At 41.7% G+C, this 24,822-nt stretch overlaps 1 protein-coding gene across 2 annotated transcripts in view; it reads right to left on the bottom strand.

Annotated features, from left to right (window-relative positions):
• ash2 (Set1/Ash2 histone methyltransferase complex subunit ash2) overlaps nucleotides 1-24,822 on the bottom strand; it is a 109,105-nt gene that overhangs the window by 58,132 nt on the left and 26,151 nt on the right. For both annotated transcript variants that reach the window (XM_075686413.1, XM_075686422.1), the window contains exons 6-10: nucleotides 21,381-21,470; nucleotides 15,067-15,148; nucleotides 13,645-13,732; nucleotides 10,082-10,296; nucleotides 3,173-3,250 (exon numbers count right to left, since the gene is read on the bottom strand). In XM_075686413.1, coding sequence (XP_075542528.1) covers nucleotides 3,173-3,250; nucleotides 10,082-10,296; nucleotides 13,645-13,732; nucleotides 15,067-15,148; nucleotides 21,381-21,470 — 553 coding nt within the window. The remainder of the gene's footprint in view (nucleotides 1-3,172; nucleotides 3,251-10,081; nucleotides 10,297-13,644; nucleotides 13,733-15,066; nucleotides 15,149-21,380; nucleotides 21,471-24,822) is intronic.

Below are 24,822 nucleotides of genomic sequence, written 5' to 3'. Positions count from 1 at the left end.
CAGTCCAAATAAATGTTTTCTATCTCTCTTAGCTCTGATGAAGACGCCCCAGTTCAAGTGCCTCGAACGACAACAGGTGCTCGCAGGTAAGTTTCCTTTTTGAATTTGCGCTGTAATTATACAAAAACGTGCTTCAGATTTGACGACTGCAGTTTTATTTTTGTGTTTAGGGTCTCAACAACCTACGGACAGGATATTTTGCCAAATACACCGCGCCGTATTCAGTTTTCGCCCACGAGACAGCCTGGTGCCCATGTCGGAGCAGCGCTGCAGAGCGATGCGCGTCGATTCTCAAGAGTGCTGGATTTTTTACTCTTTCTTTTTTTTTACTACCGAGGTGATGAAAACTCTGTGTGGGAACACAAATAAATATGCCTGGATGCATATTTTGGACCGACCAACATACTCTCGACATGATGGCTCTTGGGAGGAAGTCACTCCACTGGAGATGCTGAGACTTATCGGAATAATCATCTACATGGGAGTTGTCGAAGTGCCACGACTGCACTTATTCGAAGTCGTGGCACTTGTCGAAGTGCCACGACTGCACAACAGCAATAGTTAGTAATCTTCTCTCGCGAAATATTATGCCAAGGGTCCGTTTTTTTCTCATTGCTGTCGTTCCTAAGTGTAGGGGATCCAGAAGACTTGGCAGCTGCAGCATCTGTTGGCAAGACTTGGAGGGTATCCTGGCTTCTGGATAACATCAATCAAGAATCTGCAAATTTGTTTCAACCACAGTGCGACCTCGCCATTGACGAACGCAGGGTAAAATCAAAGGCTCGATCAGGTATAAGACAATACATCCGAGACGAGGTGACGAAATTTGGATATAAACTCTGGGTGCTGGCAGATTCAAGAGCTGGATACACCCTTCAATTTTCTGTGTATACTGGCAAGCGTGAGGCACCAGGACCACATGGCTTAGCCTTTGACGTCGTGAACAAGCTTTGCACAAAGTACCTTGATCAAGGCTACAAAGTTTACATAAATAACTTCTACACTTCAAAAAAACTTTTTGAACACCTCCTCAAGCACAAGACTCTTGCATGCGGAACAATGCTCAAAGATCGTCGCTGCTTTCCAGCCGAGTTGAAAGACTCATCATGGGGAAAAAGGGCACAGCGTGGAGATGTTCGATGGATTCGTGATGGTAACATCCTTTACATGCAATGGAAAGACTGGCGTGCTGTAAACTTGATGAGCACGATGCACACAGCAAATGAGCATGTGCCCGCCAAGAGAACAGAGAAAAGGGGGTGCCAATGGGCTCTGAGAGTCATCCAAAAGCCACTCCTTGTCCACGACTACAATGCTGGGATATTAGGCGTGGGCAAATCAGAACAAATAATTGCCACATACAACGTCCTTAGAAAATACATACGTTGGTGGAAGACGCTGTTTTTTCACTGTGTGGACATCGCATGCTTGAACAGTTTCATACTGTTCCAGCAGCACCGAAAAGACAACCCAACAGTTTGAGAGCTTTCTCGAAGCACCTACTTTGACCAGCTTGCATTTAGGGAAGAATTGATTCAGCAGATATTTGAGCATGATGAAGTCGAACAAGCTTGTGCTCCTTTCTTACCCCCCTTCTCACCCTTGGACCCCGTTCAGCACCAACCAAAAAGAATGAAGAAGAGGAGAAATTGCAAAATCTGCTATGAAAAAACAAAGACACGGAACAGAACAAACATCTACTGCTCCACTTGTGAAATATACCTTTGCTTCTTGCCCTCACGGGACTGCTTCGGCGAGTGGCACAGCCATCAAGGCTGCTAGATTGGTGGGCCCCGATAAATGCAATACATAGTGTACAGGATTGATATATATTGGAAGCATAGCTAAGGGGCCTAGTAACAGTTTGTATATTTCAGAATTCTGAAAATAATTTTCTGGCTAAGCACAGTCATTGATTTCTCTTTGTTTATGCTTTTATGTGTACTTTTTTGTTTATTTGACAAATAAAATGTGAATAATTCTAACTCTCACAGCACAGCCCTTTTTTATATGAAAAGCCACAGCAATAAGCTATGATTTTATGTATAGTAATGTTAAATGCGATTCGTTGTTCAAGAGAAAAAAGTTTTCTGGAAGCACTGTAAATTAGCCACTTTTCTGCCACAACGAAATAATTAAGAAACATCGAACTTGCAGCCTGCCGCACAGTTATTTGTCTCTTCAGTGTAAAGGATGGCAGCCCTCTTGAACGCTGCTGTGAACGAGCGCCGAATGTTTAGTGGACTCGGACCACTATGTGGAGCACTCATGACGACCGAGGAAGCATGGAAGTAGCACGTGGCCTACACGGAAGAGCTACAGGGAAAGAGAAACACGTGAGCGGCGTCTGCTCTTCCATGAACTATCAATACTCCTCGCAAGCACCGCTGTTCTGAGGGTGCCGCCGCAAATGGAACAGCGGCACTTCCATGAACTATCGACACCCCACCATGAGTGCTGCGTGCACTGTAAAACTTTCAAAAATGTTGAAAAACCCTTCCAAAAAGTGAACAAACGCGCGGGATAGCGGAAAGCTATGGGTAGGACCGTAGAGCAAACATAAAATTATAACTACGTTGTAGCTCCCTTGATATCCCGTTGGTCTCACTTTTTTTGTGGTGCCATGTTTTGATTTCGATTGTAAGTCAACCCCCCCCCCCCTTCAAATTTTAAAATTTTAAAATATAGGTCGACTTACAATCGTGTAAATACAGTACATGTGCCATGCATTTTCTGCCACCAAATCGTACCAAACAAACACTCTGAACAAATATTTTTCGCCAATAGCTATTGAGGAATGAAAGTTTCCCTGACCACATAGTAATGGAACATAACCTATCCAAGTTTCGGCAATTATTAACAAACAATTATGGTCTTGCTGCTTAATGTATTTTAGATGATTTTCTTTCTATCTTTCCCTTGCATTGTTTGCATTGGTTGTAGTTGTCATATTTGTGGCTGTATTTACCTGCATTGTGCAAGTTCTGTATCCAGTAGCGTTGCGTTGTATTTTTTTTATTCACATCACGTGACTGTTTCTGGCTTTATCTCATGTATGCTTCCTCCTTATGTAATACCCCGACAGCGACCTTTAAGGGTTATTAAATGATGATGATGTGCAGCCTTGCCCGAGTTTACTCTTGTTCTGATAACAAAAAAAAAAGGAACTGACCATGAGTTGCTCTGACCATGCAGTAGCCCTTCTCCCCAGTCACGCTGAGCCGGTCATCTGACAGCTTCAACTGGGGTGCTGGAGGAAAAAAAAAAAAGGAAAGCAGACTCTAAAAATCACCAAATAACAAACTGTGTCACATGTAACGAAGTAAGAATGTGTTATCATTGCATAGCAGAACTAGGAGCAAAGGATGAAATTTACAGGAAAAACACTAAAGTTACGCATGACCTTCAAATTTCACTGCTATACTCATGAACACAAGAAAGACAGACTCCTTCCTACGTCTTTCTATGTCCAGCATTGATGAATGATGCAGTTTGAAGATGACGGTTTACGAAATGACCTCATTCCCACCTCTGTTGCAACTACCAGCTACCACCACAAGTCACCTGAAATCTTAGGATTCCTGCTACTGTCTTGGTATTGTTAACATCAATCATTATAACAATTAAAGCTAATGAAGCTTAACTTGATGCAATCTTCAAGACATGACAATTCACATGCTATATGAAGATATTAGCTTCTGGAATCCCTTAAGGTGTTAAAATGTGAAGTCTGCCTTTTGTGCAATCCTTACATATAATGTTGATGAAGAAAAAAAAAAGGTACTGCATTCCTTTAACTATCGTCCAAAGCGCTCTGTCAGCACACTGAACATACATGAGTTGAACACGGAGCAAAAGCTACATCAAGGACTTTCCAGCTGCCATCGTGGGGTTGCTGCAAGGTGTTGTCATGGGCCATTGCATCAGCTCTCTGGTAATGATCATCATCGAGATATGCTAACAATAAAATAAAATTTAAAAAGGAAGCCACTTCAGCTGGTATAAAACCTGGGACACAAGCTAATCGCACCACCAAGGCATAGGCTAAGTAGGGGGCCTTACTGACTAGCAATGCCTCATGAAGCTGCCAATGCAGTGCATGCTACTGCCCACAAGACTGTCAGGAACCAGCACCGAGGTGAAAGGAGTTGAAAAAAACTGGAACACAGAAAACACAAAAATGCAAAGAACCAAAAGTCCCAGTTCTCCAATAGAGGGAACACTTTGAACCAGCAAACTAACACTGATAGCACTTTCATACTGCTGTAAACATTGGTGAGCTGGTTAACTGTTCGAGAGTAACCACCGTACATAGTGGAAACAAGTCCAAAATTGTCACGGACAAACATGTATGATGGCTATCAAATGTTAAAAATAATTTGCCTTTTTGAAAAACTTCACCTTATGCCGTTTGCGCCAGTTCAGTCCTTGCTGAAGTTCTAAACATTTATGAGGTGACAGTTTATAGTGGTTAGTTTTCCACATTACACACCTCAGCAAGAGCTCAAGCTGACTCAAAAGCCCAGCCGGTAAGGTATGGGCCATCCAGGTATTTGTTTCTGGCTCCCGACTGTTGTGGACCAAAAGACCATCCGTCTGACGTGCAGGCTACCTAAAATGCCCAACTTCAGATGGAAAGCTTCCTGCAGGTTCCTTGTGCACAACTCTAAATGTTTCCAGCCAATGAGACTACATGAAACACTGCGAGTTTTACTGTACATAGTTATTGCTGTCAATACTTCATATTATGAGGGTTATATGAAACATTTTTAATGCAAAACTTGCAATTTTGTTCTTTCTAACTTCCCTTTGACTTTTCTTATGCAAGCTCGCTCCAATCTCTTGAACACAACAGCCTTCATGCACCCCTAGATGTATTCAAATGAGCTCACTACAGACAACGGGCTGCTATGTGTGTTTTCCCATATTTGCCCTCTATATAGCACTGCTAAGTTCTAACAATTGAGATGCTATATCCATGCTTGGATGACAATATCGTAGTGAGGTGCCCCAGATGAATTTTGATCATCTGGGAATCTTTAATGTGCAAACCAAACAGCGTGTTATTGTAACAAGTTAACAAATTTCTTTGCAATGGCTATAGTCACCATTTATGCTCAATAGCTCCAAACGAACATAAAACCTTCTCAAATTACCAAAATTTAACAAATTCTTCAGACTGTCTCACCAACAAACGCATCAGCAGCAATGAATCAGTGACTACGGCACTCTGCTGCTGAGCACGAGGTCACAGGTTCTATTCCCAGCCACGGTCACCGCATTTTGAGGAGGGCGAAATTTAAGAACACTCATGCACTTCGATTTAGGTCCTAAATCCTAAAAACCTAAATCAAAGTACCAGTGGTGTTTTTAAATTTCTCCGCACGTTAAAGAACTCAAGGCGATCAAAGTTAATTTGGAGACCTCTACTGTGGTATCACTCGTAGCCCCCGTGTTGCTTTGGGACATTAAATCCCACAAATCAATCAATCACTAACAAAGGCAGTGTGCAGTAAAGATAGCTAGAATATGGAACAGACACGCTCATCTTAACTCTTTTTGTACCACATCCACTGTGCATCGTTAGCCCGCTGATGATAGTTTGAAACGCCACTTTTGATACTTTCCATGCCGCTCACAGACACATTGCGCTATCGGACACAAAGGAGGAGAATGATATTTTTATTTTCTAACCAATTTGCTTTTTTCCCACCAGGCGGTGATTTTTGAGCTCGCTTTGACATTTCGCAATCGTCAAAGTAGAAAGTGAAAATTGCCGCCCGCTATTGAATGTTTGAAACATTGCTTTCAAGACCTTCCGCGCCGCTCACGAACATACTTTATCGCCATCAGGTGTGATGGAGAACTATATTTTTGTTTTCTAAGCAGTTTGTTCTTTTCCGGAGAGGCAGTAATTTTTTAATGCACTCCGAATTTTCGCGATCGTCAAAGCAGGAAGCAGAAAGCAGGAAGCAGAAATGGCTGCCTCCAGAAGCAGCGCACGCACTTCGAAGGATCGCAGATCTTGTGATTCCGCTGCATCTGCGGCTCACTTATTGATGGATGGAGTAGCAGCCAGTCTGAGGATGCTGCCTTTTCGTCGGACTTAGACTCTGAGGCCCAACTGTAGTGCTTGCAGTTAAATTTTTGTAGTGGAATACCTGTTCAATTAAAAATTTTGATTTTTTTCGGAAAGTGTCTATTAGACGGCAATACATTTTTTTGTACCTCTCCATAATTCTTGTTACATATTTTTCTTAGTAGATACAAGCATGTCTTTACAAACATTGCTCACTTTTATTCCACAATCTTGATTCTAGCAATTTATATATTTTATATGACATATATCTCGTTAACAAGACTTTTATGCATGAAAAGTGCATTCATTCTGTCTTTTTTGTTTATGTATTACATAAAATATTCAGTGCAGTAGTTCCATCAGAAAAAAAAAGATCTGGTATAACCTATAAAAAACACCTATTTTTCCCATCGTAGGGAAAAAGTTAAGCTATTTTTCTGTGGTTTTTCTAGTCGCATCTGCTGGTTGAGAATGCTGAATATGTGATCACGGCTGTGCATCTTGCACCATGCGAACATGCAAAAATGATGCTGCTGTTTGTGACAGCATATAAGAAAACTGTGGAGAATTTTAGCTAATAAATGCATCTCTTTACCCCAGGACTAGTGATAAGACTTTCTTATTGAATAATGGATTTAATGCATGAAATGTGCAGTAGTAGAGGGCTCTCCATTACTTCTGACCACCTGCGAACCAGAAGCTCTGCACAAAAACACACTTGCATTCTGCCCCTATCAGAATGCATCTGCTGCAGCCAGGAACTGAACTCACAACCTTGTACTAAGTGGCACAATGTTGCAGCTACTGAGTGCCCCTGCAGAGGGTCACTAGTACTAAGAATTCAGATTATCATGAAGACAAGAAATGCTTTTAGATCTGACTAACCCACCATGAGATGAGGTGAGAAGGACCTTGCAATACATGAAACGGAGAAAAGCAGCAGGAGAAGATGGAATAACAGTCGATTTAATCAAAGATGGAGCAGACATAATGCTTGGAAAACTGGTGGCTCTCTGTACGAAGTGTCTATCAACTGCAAGGGTGCCAGAAAACTGGAAGAATGCAAACATTATACCAATCCACAAAAAGGGAGACTATAAAGAACTGAATAATTATAGGCCCATTAGCTTGCTCCCAGTATTATACAAAACACTTACCAAAATAATATCCAATAGGATAAGAGCAACACTGGACTTTAGTCAACCAAGGGAACAGGCGGGCTTCAGGAAGGGATTATCTATAATGGATCACATCCATGTCATTAATCAGGTTATCGAGAAATCCGCAGAGTACAATAAGCCTCTTTATATGGCTTTCATAGATTGCAAAAAAGCATTTGATTCAGTAGAGATACCAGCTTACCAGATACCAACGCTTACGTAAATATCTTGGAAATCTACACAAGAAAAGCAGGAAGATACCTATAAAGAAAGGGGTCAGACAAGGAGACACAATCTCTCCAATGCTATTCACTACGAGCTTGGAATAAACATTCAAGCTATTAAACCGGGAAGGTTAAGGAGAAAGGATCGACGGTGAATATCTCGGCAACCTTCAGTTTGCCGAAGACACTGTTCTATTCAGCAACACTGGAGACAAGTTACAACAAATGATTGAGGACCTTAACAGAGAGTGTAAGAGTGTGGTTGAATATTAATATGCAGACAACAAAGATAATGATGAATAACCAGGCAAGGGAACAAGAATTCAGGATCGCCAGTCAGCCTCTAGAGTCTGTGAAAGAATATGTTTACCTGGGTCAACTAATCACAGGGAACCCTGACCATGAGAAGGAAATTCACAGGAAAATAAAAGTGGGTTGGATCGCATACAACAGAGATCGTGAGCTCCTGACTGGAAGCTTACCGTTATCACTGAAAAGGAAGGTATACAATCAGTGCATTTTATCGGTGCTGACATACGGCGCAGAGACTTCGAGACTGACAAAGAAACTTGGAACAAGTTAAGGACTGCGCAAAGAGCGATGGAATGAAGAATGCTAGGCATAACTTTAAGAGACAGAAAGAGAGCAGTTTGGATCAGAGAGCAAACAGGTATAGACAACATTCTAATTGACATGAAAAGAAAAAAATGGCGCTGGGCAGGTCATGTAATGCATAGAGTATATAGCCGCTGGACCATTAGAGTGACAGAATGGGTACCAAGAGAAGGGAAGCGCAGTAGAGGATGACAGAAGACTAGGTGGTGCGAAAAATTAGGAAATTTGCGGGTGCTGGTTGGAGTCGGCTGGCGCGGGACAGGGGTAATTGGAGATCGCGGGGAGAGGCCTTCATCCTGCAGTGGACATAAAATAGGCTGCTGCTGCTGATGATGACGATGATGATGAACCCACCATAACCTGCCTGAAAGCACAGACAATCACCTTAAAAAACTTAGTTTACGTCAACAAAAGTTGCTAAACAAGACTTAAGTACAGTTGCAAGCAAAAAAGTCTAGAAACCCCAGATGCTGTTAAAAAAATGTTTTCTGCAGCCTAGGCATGCAGCTTGAAATTAAGGGGAGGTGCGGGGCTAAGAGATCAGCTTTTAAGCCAACCTGCAGATTAAAAAAAAAAATTTGGCAGGATGCTTCATGTTGTTGTTATTACAACATCTAAATTTCATTACCCTAGCATGAATGGACAAGAAGAGTATGCATGTCCCATTCAGCAAATGATTGTGTAACCTTAGGAAAGTTATAACTTTAAAAATTATAAAAATAGATAAAATTTTTCTGAATAAATATCTTCTGAATGCCCTATAATATAGGATAACAGACGCCGCTTAATATTTTATGCTTTTTCTGCCAGAACTGCATCACTTGAAAACTAAGTTACTTTTTTGTTGGTGTTGTTACTATGATCGAGAAATTTATATTTTTTTCATGACAGAAGCAATTGAGAAATTAAATATGTTCATAATCTTGTTCCTTGCATATATTCAGCTGAAAAACAAACTCGCAAACAGTACTCATCACTGCAGCTTTAGAAAGATAGTTTTCCTAAGAGTGTGTATGGGCTAAAAAGTGCAAACTGAGAAAAATCTATTTAAACATTTCAAAACATGTCATTTTATTCATCAGGCCATAGTGCTCAAACGAATGCCCCTGCTGCATAGTTTAGGCCCTCGCCTTAAACTCAAAGCTTTTCAGCAGCAACTGCTTCTGTTTTGCTATGCTTTTTCGCATCTGAAAGCTTTACCACATTGAAGCCTTCGTGGCAGGCCCATAGTCCACCACAGCACCGACCACTTCCCGACTACAATGAGCTATCAGAAAAATCTGGAGTGATATGAAGATGACGAACAGCAACAAAAACCCTGCGGCAGGAAAAATGGAGGGTAACGAAGCTTCAGTTTCGATTTCGCTGGCAATCCAGACTCACTGTGGTGGTAAGTGCACCTTTATTTCACTCGTTATTATTCACTTTTTTTGTGCGTTTTTCAATACTCTCAACAGAAAGTCTCTCATCACTGGAAAGTGCGAAAAACACTTTATAACTAGTGAAGTGACTCAGCGTTAAGCTCCTCTCCCTCTCTAGGGCAACATCTTGAAAATGGTGTTCGCAGGTGCTTTCGATGGGAAACGCGTGTCATGGCTGGGAAAAAAACTTTTTTTTTTTCTATCGCACTTCTAATAACCAAACTTGGTGAGGAGCTTCCTTATATGTTCAGGAATCCAACACAAACAAAATTATAAAAGATTTTTTTCTGGTGAAAATTACGATTTTAGTTCCACATCCCCTTAAGTGCTTCAGCCTACCTGTGCCTGCTTGACCAATGCAATCCATTGAGACAATTCCAGGTTGCACGGCTATGCTAGAAGAAATTCCAATTTTTCCCGATGCTGTTGTCGCTAGACTTTGCTCATAACTGCACATCTCTTATACATACTGAATAACTCTACATCCACCCTGTGAAGCAGGTACCCTCAATTTGAGCGCAAGATTAGCAAAGAATTACACGACTGCATAGAGCATGTAAGTGCATCAAACAAAATGCCTACCTCTGTCGTGCATAGCCAACAGCACAGACGATGGCTGCAGTTTACGGTAGAGCCACGCTGGAATAGGCTTCCCTGCACAATCTGTACTTTCGTCAAACTCCTGACGAAACGGCGCATGAGGATCGGGCTCCGCGAGGATGTACCGGTAGCCATCTTTGTTGTAGGGATGGTCAAGGGGGTAGCCATTTGGTGGTAGCTTGGGCATCACCAAGTCGCTGAAGAGTAAAATCAGTAGGACCACTATGTAGAGCTGTGAACACAGCCACTAACCGGCCCTGCTTAAACTTGCAAAGCAGCTTTTTTTTTTTTTTCAAGGAAACTCTTCACAAAAACATGGCAGGAAGCCTGGAAGTTAAAATGCACGGGTGGAATACATGCACTTGTACAAAGGAGATGACGACAATGCAAGCAGTCGCAGATTTTGGGGGAAAAATCAAACAATGAAAGTGTTCGCACAACTACCTTTGAAGAAAAGAAACATCAAAAATGCTTTACTCACTATATGTAATGCGTGAATATCTGTTTTACATGAAATGAAAGCCATCAGGCATAATACAGCAACAGCAATCATGAACACACATTGAAGGTACAATGACAACATAAAATTGTTAAATTCTTTGAGGTATATAAAATTAAAATGTGATAAACCATGGCCAACACACTGCATATATGCATAACATATTGCTGTTGTGATAGTCGCTGAGAGATAGCTCCAGAAAGAAGCTGTACTATGACTATTTCTCCAACCATTGATGGCAGCAATACAGTCGAACGCCTTTATAACCATGTGCATGGGTTTTCCAAAGTCATTCGTTATACAGGTCACTTCGTGGTAAAGGTCGTGCACTGCACAGCTCGCAATAGAACTGGGACAAAATTACCCCATTATACAGGTCATCTTGTTGCAGAGGCGTACATAGGCGCTTGACTGTACATGAAAGACATAAATACACACTATTCCATTAATTATCCCGTGGCAAATACAAAAGCAGATGGAGTATCGAGACAGTGTTTCTCTATCTTATGTGTGCACAAGCTTGCCCGATTTTGCTGGTGCATGATGGTCAGAACAGTGGTCATGATTTATGAATAACAATTAAGCCCCTTGCTTATGAGAGGCAAGCAAATATTCCAGGGTTGCTAGTGTTTGTAACTTTTTATCTTCCATAACCTCATGGTCAAAGTAGCAACAGTCACACGATGTCATGCAAAGAAAACAGTTACTGCAGTAGATCATTCTAACAGTAACTAACCATGGAAACTCGAAAGTCGCATATAATTACGAACTGTTGCCTATTCTTGTTGACTACTGTTGCGAATAATTTTTTTTTATGTACAATGAAAATAAAATGAGAGAAATTATGAATTTAAATAATGTTTTTGTCCGTAACAGAATTGTGATACAGAAGGCCTAGACCTAGAGCCCCACAATTCCAGAAAGCCATAAACTAGAAAATGAAAAACATTAATAGTGCTCTATGGCATTCTTCAAGCACAAGTTTTAAATTTGCCCAATGTTCAGTTCAGTTTTCAACTCACCACCTAAAATGAACTGAAATCTAGCTATGGAATTTGTATAAATTGAAATTAGCATAGCTACCTACAGCAGAAACAGTGAAATACAAATGCCAAAACACACAAGCTGCAGTAATGCAAATTAACCACCCGGAAATCTCCTTGTGGTTGAAAAGTCCTTTCTAAAATTTCTGACATGCCAGGACAACATTGGAGAGCCAATACAGGCGAGAAAACTTCAAAACTTCAAGTCCCTTGTAACACAGGAACTTCAGTCCGCTGGCTTATTTTTACCATGTGTACTGTATGAATTTCTCCCATCCTTTGCCAATACATTTGAAGTCTGTTTTTCAAAACCAGATGCAACTAGTATCAAGAGCACTTATGACAATGGATAAATCTGAATTATATTTATATATATAGTATCTCATTAATAGTCAATTGAGTAAAAATAACTGAAGCAACGTAAGTGCATGCTCTTCAATACGAGAGGGGTATCACAATCTTTCAGTTCAACCATGCTATCTGGACTATTTTCCAAGGTGCTGCAATATTAGTAATTTCATGCAGAAGACGCTCAATAGACATTCCAAAAGGCTGTACATGCTTGCTACAAAACTATATTGAGCATGGATTCATTTAATAGAAAAGCCAGACCTCGCACCTAGTCTGAGAATACGCATCTCAATGTGAGCCATAAGGCCTCAACAATTGCAAACATTAAATATTACTTCTGCACCATCCCTGACATTCACCCCCCCCCCCCCCCCCAGACATCATTTTTTGGAAAAGGGTAGGTGTACTCTGGCAACCATGATTGTAGATAAAATATCCTTGAAATGCTTTTACACCCAATAGCCATTGTTTGCTGTTACTTTTGCAGCTGTAGCCATATGAAACAACAGCTTTACTGACTGATGTTCCACACAGGAATGGGTGCTGCAGAAACTCAACAAACTCAAATAATCAAACAGACAAAAGAAGCCGCCAATGCAGCCTGCCAGAAGGTTAAAAAACAGTCATCAGCAGCTTTCAAAATATCTGATCAATATGGCAAGTGATACGGCCCCATCACATGAAGATCTGTCATGCAAGCACAAAATTTAGAGCATAAACATTAACGGAAAAAAAAATGAGGGGTATACACTCTAAGCACATCACACCAGGATGTAAGGCACAGGAATCACCAGCAAATGTTCTAAATCAGAGGTCGACAGAGATTTCAGCCTGGCATGCCCCAAGCAGACTGAGCACATGAAGGCGCCCAGATCCAGTCACCCAGTGAATATTCACAGTCCATAGATCAAAGTGTTACTCAAGATCTGTCATGCAGAATCAAAACTGCGCACACTGCATACATCAGTGCAAAGGGTGTGGATACTTTCTGATATGCACAGAGTCTATGTGTAGCTCATTGACGTTCAGGGTCAGTTTCAAGTTAACTGCTCTATTTCAGACAGTTCCAGTGCTTACTGCCTAGGCAAAAGTAAGAAGTGCCAGCCTTTTCATCCATATTGTGTTATAACAAACAGCAGCAGCCTGTGCACTGCTCTATTTAATTTTTAAATGTGTGGATTCACAGATTCATGGAACCCAACAAATGCCAACCATGGAACACTTGGGTTTTTCAGAAGCCACTATAGGAAATACTGCTCTAGGTGCGTGGCAATTGTCTGGAGTTACATCATACACTTATATCCCAATGTAGTTTCTTGGGAAAACAACACAGCAATCTCAACAACAAGAGGTCCCAAGAGGTAAAATGTTTTATGGTGCTGCTGGATGAGACCATTCCATTTTATCAAGTACCTCTCAGACTCACTCACATTAATAACAGATGCCTTAAGACCAAGTTTTAGGCACAAAGAAGCCGCAGTAACATGGCAACAGCAAAGTGAGAAGTACCCTCTGGAAGTGCATTAGAGTATCCAACAACAAAACACATTACCCCCACATCCAAGGTAATATTGAAGCTGCTATTACAATTAGGGCAACCCTGCCAAACAAATGCTTGAGTTCATGAATTGTTAAAATTCCAGCCAGCCTACCTTTTATTCTTCTTTCCCGAGGTTGCAGTCTGACTCTCCCCTGGCAGCTTCCGTTTGGTGCCTCTACCTTTACCAGGAACAGGGTTGCCTGGAAGAAGAAAAAGACATCATGATAAAATTCAGAAATTATATTTCTTTTAACAAGGAGGCCAGAGCATTTTATCACAGTTATTAACAAACTAAATTAATTGGTTGAAAAGAAGAAAGCAAGATAACCAGGTAAATTAGACCAAATGAATTGAATCAGATTATCACATGGTGCAAACATTTCAGCCTAAATTAGTACAGAAGATGAAGAAGAAGAAGAAGAAGAAGAAGAAGAAAGACAGAATGGATGTGCAATGACAGGAAACAGCAACAACATTCAATTAGGGGTATTACTGCCAAAAGACAAATATAAAGCAGGAAACAAGAATAGTGGCTCAGTTCATAGAAGCCCTCACATGAAATTGCTGTCACATCAACTATTGGCACCCAACTACATTTTCCCATAGTGGTTCTACATAAATAGAAATACCAACACTATAAACACTCAAGCCGTTGCACACCATTGAGAATTGGATAGGAAGCCACAGATCAGTTAGCCATGTGCAACTCCACTGGGAACATATCACGTTTAGATTTGTTTTTAGAAGAGCACAGGGAGCCACCACCAGTCCAGTCAGGCTTCTTCCCCACCCATTTCACCTAGAGTCCATTGATACTGACTGACATGAGCTTGCCACGGCTTATCCATCATTAAATTAAATTGTGGGTTAGTGTCCCGAAACTGCAAGGTAGGTTATGAGAGACGCTACAGTGGAGGGCTCTGGGTTAATTATGACTACATGGGGTTCTAAAGTGCACCTAAAGCTAAATACAAGAGCATTTTCGCATTTCACCATTGAAATTCGGCCACGGAATCTGGAAGTCCAACCCACAACCTCCTGTACAGAAGTAGGGCGCCATATTCACTGAGCCATCGCAGTGGATCACTCATCCAAATTTATGCGAGCTTGTGCATTAAGATTTATTCTAATACACTAAAGAGAACTATACTAGCTTAAACTAAGCCAATTTCTATCAAATATTTAGTGCACCCAGGGTTAGTGCACCAAGAGTTACCATGCAAATTCAAGAAATACTCAACATGCTTTTTCACTTGTATCTTCAGTAGGTAGCAGAGCCATGTAATGGCAGGGTAAAAAAACTTGCCGATAACACCTAAGCACTGCTTTCACACTGACGACAGCTAAACAAGGAGTAAACCACCATATAAAGCATGCACTATTTCTCAGTGCGAAAACTGCAGTCTACCGAGAGGATAGTTGCACAGAGTGCATGAAATGCAACAAAGAGGATAGAGAAAACAGTGCATTTATTTCCCCAAAACAGCAAGTTCACAATAGATTTTAACAGTGATGAGAAGGCTCAAACGCTTGCCTGAAGAAACTTGTGAATCCACATTGCGACCCTGGCTGCCCCGAACAAGGCTCTCATAGTTGGGTCCAATCTTTTCTAAATCCTGAAAGAAAAGGTGTGCTTTCAGAGTGACTGTCCAGAGTTCTGGGAAGCTGCCCTGTAGCTGGATGCAGGACCAAGTTTTACTCTTTCATTACCGTAACTATTCCAATTGATCACCCATTTCAGCACATCGAAACTGTTTCTCAGATACATGATGCTATTCAGAAGGTAGCCCAGGAAAAGGGCTTTTCAGAATCAGTTTTGGTTTTGTTTCTGTGGCAAACCAATGATATTTTATGCAACTTTTGGTAAACTGAGGTGTGCACATTTTCTCAAAAATTCATGTGGTTCTTTTTCGTTACACCTGGAAAAATAAAGTGTGTGCCTCATTATTAGATCCCATAAACATTTAACTTTTTTGTATCCCAGCACCAGCAGCAAGTGAGAGCACATAATTACATCGTTACATTTACAATCTTGCATGCATATATATATATATATATATATATATATATATGCAATTAAAGAAAATGTAGAGTCCAAGAGAACCAAACAACACCGTCCTGTGACTGACGTCGTTAAGCTGTCCAAGAAGACAAGACGCACTGCTCAGCGCCTGCTCATCGCACGGGAGTGGGACCCTGGTAAACACAGACGGCGTATCACGTTACTCCAAAGCAGGGAGTGGCTTCCCCCTGGCCGATGTGTGCTTTCTGGCAAACACCATGTTTGTAGTGATAGGAAACGAAGAGTTGTTTCCTAACGAAGATGTGTTATTTGCAGTGCTGATGGGTGATTATTGGAAGAAATAGTGAGCAGCCATCTGCCGATAAGTTTACGTTTTACGTCTGAGCAGTTTTATTTCCCTCAAGTGCAGCTTGAAAGGTCTGCTACATGTCGAACATGCAGAACAGGGCATTTTCAGAAAGTCTAGAACAGTTGCAGTTTTAGCGAAGTGCCAACTTTGGCCAGTTCAGAACTGAGCCCATCCGGCAGTTGCTGGGATTCGAGGGTAAAATCGCGAGCTTTCAAACCAGTACCAGAAGTTCAACACCATCCCAGGAAGGTGCAAAAGAATTGAAACTGCAAGCTAAGATATATGAGTGCAAAATCGAACAAAAAAACAAACATTTGGTGCCAGAAATGGATTTTCTACCTTTGCCTCACGAGTTAGAGAAACAGCTTCATTGCATGGAATGAGCACTGGCAAGGCTAACCTTTTTGTGTTTTGTACCTAAAGAACAGTTGTGTGCCAGTCATTATAATTATTATTTTACAAAAGTGTTCTTGGAGCACACATCTGTGAAATGCATATTCTGAATTTATGAAAAATGTATTTCTTGCAACTTGTGAATTTGAAAGCACCAATTAGTTTTCTAAATTTATAAAGCAGCATTATATGTTAAAGTGTTGTTTGTGGCGACAAAAAATTTTCTTCTTGGACCCCTGAAAAATGGCCATTTTCTCGTAATGATGAGTGAGACTCAATGAAGGGCAACACTAAATCAGTCTTGACTGGCAAAATGTTAGAAAGCTGTTTTTATTCATTTCATGGGGAAAAAGATTAATTATAGGGCAATAAATGAAGGTTATGCTCTTTCATTCTTCAACTCTGTGCGAAAACATCAGCGCCGCCACATCTATGTGATGTTGCAGATTTCAATGCATTTTCTCGCATTTGCTTCATTCTGGCTCACGAAGAGCACTTGAAACTTGCGAAGTTGAGTATTTCATAGCTCCAAAACACAGTGGAGTCCTTCTTTACCAATGACCAATTAACTAGACAAAAGTGGACAGTGTGAAAACTTGTGACATTACAGCAAGCTGGTGCAAAAAATTAAAGCGACCCTGAAACGATTTTGAAGATTTTGTACAAATGTACTGAGTCGTTAGGGTAGGTCCTCCTGATCATTAATTGACGCATCTAAGTGCTCCGCGTAAAGCCTGTAATTTATTATAAGGTTTTAAAAATGCACATTGCTACCGATCACAGCATGTCCCTTGGCTGAATTTTCAGCCACCCCTGACCATTTAACGCAAGTTGCCCTAATGATGACAGTAGGGCGTGCTATCCGATTGGCTGCCCAGGGCACCTCATCGATAATTTTTCTAACTTTATGGTGAACAAATGTTGTTCGTAATAATTGGAATGTTAGTTAATTTGTTTCTATAAAAAGAGAGTAACTGAAAGAGAATGTCCAAGGCCAATTCCTCACTACACTTAAGCACTTCCGGTACAAAGCAAGTGTCGTCTGCTTGTGTTACAACGTGCTCCGTGTTGAAGAGAGCTCCGCAGTCAGTGTTGATCTTGATCTTTATTTTCGCAAGCACCATGGTTCATTGGAATGTTAGTTAATTTGTTTCTATAAAAAGAGAGTAACTGAAAGAGAATGTCCAAGGACAATTTCTCACTACACTTAAGCACTTCCGGTACAAAGCAAGTGTCGTCTGCTTGTGTTACAACGTGCTCCGTGTTGAAGAGAGCTCCGCAGTCAGTGTTGATCTCGATCTTTATTTTTGCAAGCACCATGGTTCGCCCTTCTTACGTTGTGGGCCACAAACGTAGCAAATGGCAATATGTCAAGCTGCTACACTGCGTCCCTCTGCAAGGCAGCCGACGAGCAGAGTGGCTGCAGCGCATCGGGCTGTCACTATCCAATCGGCGCCAGGAGCCAGGATTTGAGTGTTTGTGGCCATCACTTTACACCGGAGGATTACTACCACAAAAGTGTTTTGCGGATCCAGTATTCGGGTATACGCAAGCGCAAGCAGACTGGGCCTAGCCATTTGACCGTGCTGTTTTACGGGATGAGCAGAGGCGCAAACGTGAATGGTCTGCACGGTGCAGCCATCTGGTGGCAAGAGCTCAACCAAACACAGCAGCTGCAACGAAGTGTATTCTACTTTGCTGCTGGTGTATATTTTTATGAGGAGCACAATCGTGAACACATTGTTTTTGTAAATGTTTGAAATGTTTTACACATGGTTAGAGGAATATTAGCTCTTTGCTTAGCTGCTTAAGCTCTACGCCACCAGGTGACTGGACCATGCAGACCGATCAGGCCGCTCACGTAAGTCTACACTAAAGCTCCTTCGTCAGCTTGAGTTTATGCCTCCACCCATCCGCTGAAATGCCCATCTTGCCTGTGGTTACCGGAATACCAGACACGCTCGGTGCTGCGACAGAATGCTCGCAACGCTTCGCTGCTCGCTACTAGCTCGACAGCTCTCGCTTAGAGTCGACTACCAATTGTCTGGCGGAGAGGATGGAGAGACTTCGTGCGTTTGCTCCTAGACAACCGGAAGTAGACGACACGACGTGCCATCATAACGCAGAGCGAGTGAAGGTGGAGCTTAGCCCCTATCACTCGGCGAACGAGTTGAGGAGAAAATGCATGGCTATGGAGGAGGGTAACTTGTAATCCTCCTTAGCTCTCTAAATATGAGATGCTTCACACAAATTTTGGTGCAAATGATTAACTGTAGCTGTGCACTACATGTCTATAAAATTTGCCCGAACCGTTTCAGGGACCCTTAAGGGCGGTGTTACTACCTGTTATTATATTTCTGTAACTACTTCTGGCTTATCAAACAACATCCAATGGCAAGAGTGGCAGTTTTACTGCAACAAAAGCATTACTAAAATATTATGGAGCTTTACGTGCCCAAAACCACTTTCTGATTATGAGGCACGCCGTAGCGGAGGACTCCGGAAATTTTGACCACATGGAGTTCTTTAATGTGCACCTAAATCTAAGTACACGGGTGTTTTCGCATTTCGCCCCCATCGAAATGCCGGGATTCGATCCCACGACCTCGTGCTCAGCAGCCCAACACCATAGCGAGCAACCACGGTGGGTACGAAAGCATAACTTACTAATACAGCTTTATTAGTGTAAAATACAAAAAAAAAAGACACTCTTACCATGAGAAAAGGTTTGGCAAGCAAGAAATGTCACAAGAACAAGACAGGTGGTGACGCTTCTTTGAAGTTCCCGCATCAGCTCGGTGTGATGTCATCGATTTTGACCGCGTCTCTTTAGGTCTAGCTTTTTTTTTTTTCAGTAAAGATAGCTCAAGCTCCTTCAAAACGGCGGCAGCACGCTTCCTTTCCCGTTGATTCCTCAATGCGTAGGTCCCTTCTGTTGTTGTTGTCCTTCCGCCGTACGTTCACAGACCATTTGAAGCGTCCTCTTAGTTGTACAGTCAACGTCCAATTTTTCGGACTCCCTAGGGGCCGCGAAAACGTCCGAAAAATCGGCCAGTTGGAAAAAATAAATGCAGGTCATTTACTGCTCTTAAGGGCTCAAACCACCACAGGCACATTCGAAAACGCTCTGAAGGCCTGTCTGTACACGTATTAGGCATACCGGTGCTCTTACTGCGACAGGAATTACCGGGTGCACGCGTGTATAATTAAGGAATGCATACTGTGTCCCGTGGAAATAACCCCTTGCCACGCTTGTTATGCTTCACTGCAATACTTTTGTGTATGCTTCGCCTAGTAACACTTCTGTACAGAGGCGAAGCTGACTTTCGGGAACCAGCGTTATGTAACGCCACGTTCTTTCCAAGCTTCTAAGCCAATCGCGAGGACCACAAATGCGGAGTCCGTGCCATTGCTGACACCTGCGAATTTTTTCAATAAAAAACACGGCACCCAAAGGCAAGAAGCTTCATAGCAAACGTCGAAGCAGGTAGGCCTAGCGTTGCCACAGTGGTGGATACGGCTGCCAGCGGATCTGTTTGTGAGAGCGTCGGTCCGAGGCGGCGAGGTAATCAAGATGGCAGCGGTGGTGGCTCTGATTAATGCCGTTTCGGACTTGCGGTCACGGCAAAACGTCCGGAAAATCGAACGGTGAAGAGTTCTTGCGTCCAAAATTTCAGACGTTCTGATACATTGACTCTATGGGGTACGTACGTGGTGGTGCCACGAAGTCGTCCTAATTATCGGGAATCCAGAAAGTCGTTCGTTGACTGTGCACTGGCAACTCCTCCAGCCGATGAAAGGGCGTCAAGGACGATTCATTACGATTCCTGTCTGTTACTCAAGCCAGCATTACCGCGACTTTCGACCCTTTCAATAAGATTACAGATAATTTTCCCTGATAGAGGCACAAGTTCCCGGAGTTCTCCCCGAGTTTTTCCAGATTACTCAATATTCCTGAGAATTCCCAGTTTTCCCGGTTGGTAGACACCCTGAGACTACATTGTATTCTAAGGCTGCCAAGCAACAAAGTTGGGAAGTTTCAAGAACTTTTACTGAGCCACAACGGCTCAAATATGAAAAAAAAAATTAAAAATTTGTGAAATCACATTGGCGTGCCAGCGCTGAGGTTTCAGTGTGAAATACAAAAAATTTAACATTGAACTTCATTTTCTCTTCTAATAATCAACACCACAAAATTAGTGAGAATACAGTTTTTAAAGAAAATTAAACAGTCTAAACAGATTTTAGTGTTTCTCATTAGTGTCCCTTTCAAATAGCTATAAGTGCATTGCCAACGCTGCATCAAGTTTTGTGACTGCTTCCTTTGAGTACTCACTGTCTAAATCGTGCATTTTCTACCTGACGGGCATGTGGGGAACATGCAGCCCAATCATCTCCCTGACATGCCAAGCATGGCCACCTTTCTTCTGGCACCCCAATAGCACACACAATAAGCCCTTTTACAGTGAACCTGATAGCAAATTCTAACACGCAACTTCCAGAACAACATTTTCTGCTCTCCTTTTAAAGTTATACCTACTGTTCCAAGGGCAGAACAGAAGGTCAAGTCACAAACATTGTTTAAAGACAGCTTCAAAAGATGCCTGCACCTCAAATGTTGCTCCTGTACTGACATCATGAGCAGCAAGCATGCATACTATGCCAGTAGAAACCACCGTTGAAAGTGCATGGATCGCAAGTGCGCACACAACTACAAAAAAAAAAAACTACACCACTTGTAATCATGTTGTTTCCTGCACGTGACCAAAATGCCCAGGACAATGCATGTTACAAACTGATACAAAATGATACAATGCCAGCAGGGTTAGCTCCTGCAAGCACAAGGTGATGGTAATGAGTGCATGGCTCAGTCGGCACAGGGCCAGTCTCTAGATCAAAACGGTTAACTGTACAATTCTGGACTGAAACAGTTGGACAGTTTTCCTTAATCTGATCCATGGGGAAAGACACTTTCTGGCCCACGCTCACCATGCTTCAATGAGGTTTTCTCAGAACACAGATAAAACCTCGTTGACTACACGTGCAAGCATTTCCATCCTGAAAGTCATGGATGGACCCTTACCGTCAGGATGAGCCCAAAATATGGATGGGCATCAGTGACTTCCCCCGATTCTGTTTTTTCTTCGCACACAAAAACATCCGTGTCTTTGGTCTGGGGAAAAAGAAAGAGAAGGCAAAAAAACATATGACAAGATAGCATGCCAAGAGGAGAAACACAGCAGTACTTGGAGAAACAAGATGAAATATTAGCTGAATTTGAAAACAGCCACATGCAAAAACAGATGTAGAGTGTGCAGATCTTTCTCTTCCAAATCAGCAGCTGAAACAAAAGAAAATTATGTTCGCTTAATTGCAAACATTATCTGCTACTAAATAACTTTGATAAACATTTCTAGGCTGCTTTTATTGTTGAGGGAAAAGGCAGAATAGCCCTGCACCCTCTTGACTGTAACAAGGGCTCAACTTAGAGCTGAGGGGATCTTGAAAGGGACTGCCCACGTGCACATGTAGGTCTGAGAGAATGTGACCATGAGGAAACCTCGTTGGAACCAAATGCTTCCATAAGAAAGACTTCAACTTCGCAACAATGAATGCCAGAGGCCACAGCACGAAACCAAGGTTAATGCCTCAGCATATTGTTTGCCTGCCTTTTGCATGCATTGCCTTTTGTGTCTAAGAACTAAATATCTCGAAAGCCAGCGTGTCCTAGTAGTAAACTTCTCCCCCCCAAATAAGCCATTATGTTTCTTTTGTTATTGCTGCACGTGCATGTTGTGTTTTGCACCTGAGTGCCATGAAGGTCCGTAAGGTGCACATGTGCTTTGGGAAGCTATGGTGCCCCATGGTAGCTGATCAGGGTTAGGTTTGGAAAAACCCATCCCATCATAAACATGTGCATGTTTTTAAAATTTGTTTACACTCTGACACATTCAGTTCTCTCAGAACCAGTTTACAAAGGCAGGAATAGCTCCTTAATGCTTGCCAGCGCAGGACCATTCACCTTGCTGCCGTCAGATGGCACATGATGCCATCATGTCTGGCAGTATAGCTGGTGCAGAGACAGCACCTTCTCTATCACTATGCGCAAGGGTACAATGAGTGTGCCAAATGCGTCAGCTGCACCTCAGCCAAGAGTACACAGTGCCAGTCGCTGCAGTATGAATGAGTGCTTAAAGCAGTCAGCTTGTAAGTGGAAGCTACTACTGTGACACTATGACCGTCAGTATAAGAATTATTACAGCATGTCCCCTTGGTGCAAAAGTATCTTGAAGAAGAAAGAAGGAAGTTTAAGATTACTTGGTTGCTACAACAGCATTACGATGCATCGATGTATGCATATTTAGTCAACTGCAGTACTAAGGCATCTCCCAGCGATTTTCAATTACCTGTTGTGCACCAGCTGGCCCCTACCTCATTTATTTATTTATTCATTCAATCACCCTCAATGCCCTAGGGCATCAGAGAGGGGAGTGGGCACAATGTTAATAAATGCAATACAACAGCCGCAACAACAGAAACACTACAATTATCATAACAGGAATGGTGCAACAGTTTGATAGTTTTTGACAAAGAAGATTCATAGTAGCACTTCAAAAGCATTAATACTATCTCTAATGGTCACAACATTGTGCAGAAGACGATTCCAACAGGAAGATGTACTGGGAATAAATGAGTCATTGTAACATTTAGTGTTTGAACATGGAATATCTACTTTATGATGGTGATCAATGCATGTGGAACTGTAGGACGGTTTCATTAGTAGCCTATCCTTAGGACTGGATTGTTAGGATAAATCTTATAAAATAAACAAAGGTGGAAAACTTTTTGAAGATGAGAAGGGCTAGGGTATGGAAAGTGTGACTTTCATATCTGCAACAATAACAGTGTGATTATAGTTGGAAAAATGGAACATGATGCACGATTTTCTACTGCCTCTAACTCAGCTATGAGTGGTTCAAGACCAGGATTCCATATAGCTGCTGCATATTCTAGTTTAGTTTGCACTAATGTTTTATAAAGGTGCAACTTGAGAGATACAGGGCCCTGAGAAATATTTGTGTGGAGGTAACCAAACATGCGACTGGCATTGCTAGTTATGCAATCAATGTGAGTTTTCTTCAATAATATCATAAGACAGCAAACACAGACACCAAGGACAACATAGGAGAAATTACTTGTACTCACTAATTGAGTTAAAGAAATGATAAATTAATGGAAATGAAAGTGGATGAAAAAATAACTGGCCGCAGGTGGGATACGAACCCCCGTCTTCGCATTATGCGTGTGATGCTTTTACCAAATCGGGCTCGTAGGTTCCCTTTCCTCCATAACTTATACGAGTTGTGCATGCCAAGGTACTTGTATGAGTACAGATTCCAAATCAGTGTTGTTAATGTTGGGTGATTAATACGTCGTCAACAAACATGCATATATTTGCATTTGTTAATGTTCAATTTCATGTTCCATAACTGGCACTACTCATAAACTCGGTTAATATCAGACTGACTACAGGATAACTAAATTCAAGTTACCATTAATTTGTCTATAAATGACAGTCATTGGGGAAATTAGTGATAGAAGACATTATGTTTGTGGGCAAGTCATTAATGAAAATGAGAAAGAGAAGAGTACCTAGAGAAAAGGCTTCTGTGAGTGATGCAACTTTGTCTCTAAACGACTTCTACCTGGTGTTCAGTAAGATTTCGTTTATGAATACAACTTGCAATTAATAGTGTCAAAGTCAGCAGCTCCATAATCTCGGATATGTTCCATATGATTTCTATGATGCTTAACTGGCACATTCAGTGTGAAATAAAGAAGGGCATCGTCACTCAGATTCGGAAGGTAATCAACAGAGCTACATAACATAAGGTGCTGTAGCAAGGAAAAGGTCTAATACACTTGAAGTAGATGACGTTATCCGGGTTGATTTGGTGACAACTTGTTTGAAGTTTAAATCATAACAAAGGCTCAAAAACTTGCTGCGCTCTGTAGAAAACAAACTTGAGCATAAAAAAACAGTTGGCAAAACAATATTCGGGTAATTAATATCACCAGCCAGTACTATAGGAACGTTTAGATAACATACTCTGATTGAATTAATAGCATAATGAAGGTCATTAACAAAATTATTGCTGCTAGATGGAGAACGATAACAAACACCCAAGATCATCTTTCTAAATGATAGACAAAAATTACCAGTTCCAAGTCACTAAGAGTGCCAATACAAGAAGAACTTGATGCCTGCAAGTTTCTTAAATTGAGCACACAAGTTCGCTCTCTGCCGTCTTTGACTAAACTTTCCCTTCTCTTGGCACCAATTCTGTAACTTATAATAATACCAGCTGTTATCTGCCCTACACATTGCATGGCCTGCCCAACTCCGCTTCCTCCTCTTAATATCAATTACAATATTGGCCACACTCATTTCCTCTCTTAAACAGTATATGCAGCAGACATAACTAGGCTGATGATGATGCTCATTTAGACTAGAGTACGTGAAA

This window comes from Dermacentor variabilis, chromosome 1, assembly GCF_050947875.1.
Source record: "Dermacentor variabilis isolate Ectoservices chromosome 1, ASM5094787v1, whole genome shotgun sequence".
Taxonomy (NCBI): domain Eukaryota; kingdom Metazoa; phylum Arthropoda; class Arachnida; order Ixodida; family Ixodidae; genus Dermacentor; species Dermacentor variabilis.
The sequence above is the reverse complement of the archived record's forward strand: the minus strand, read 5'-3'. Positions and strand labels throughout refer to the sequence as shown.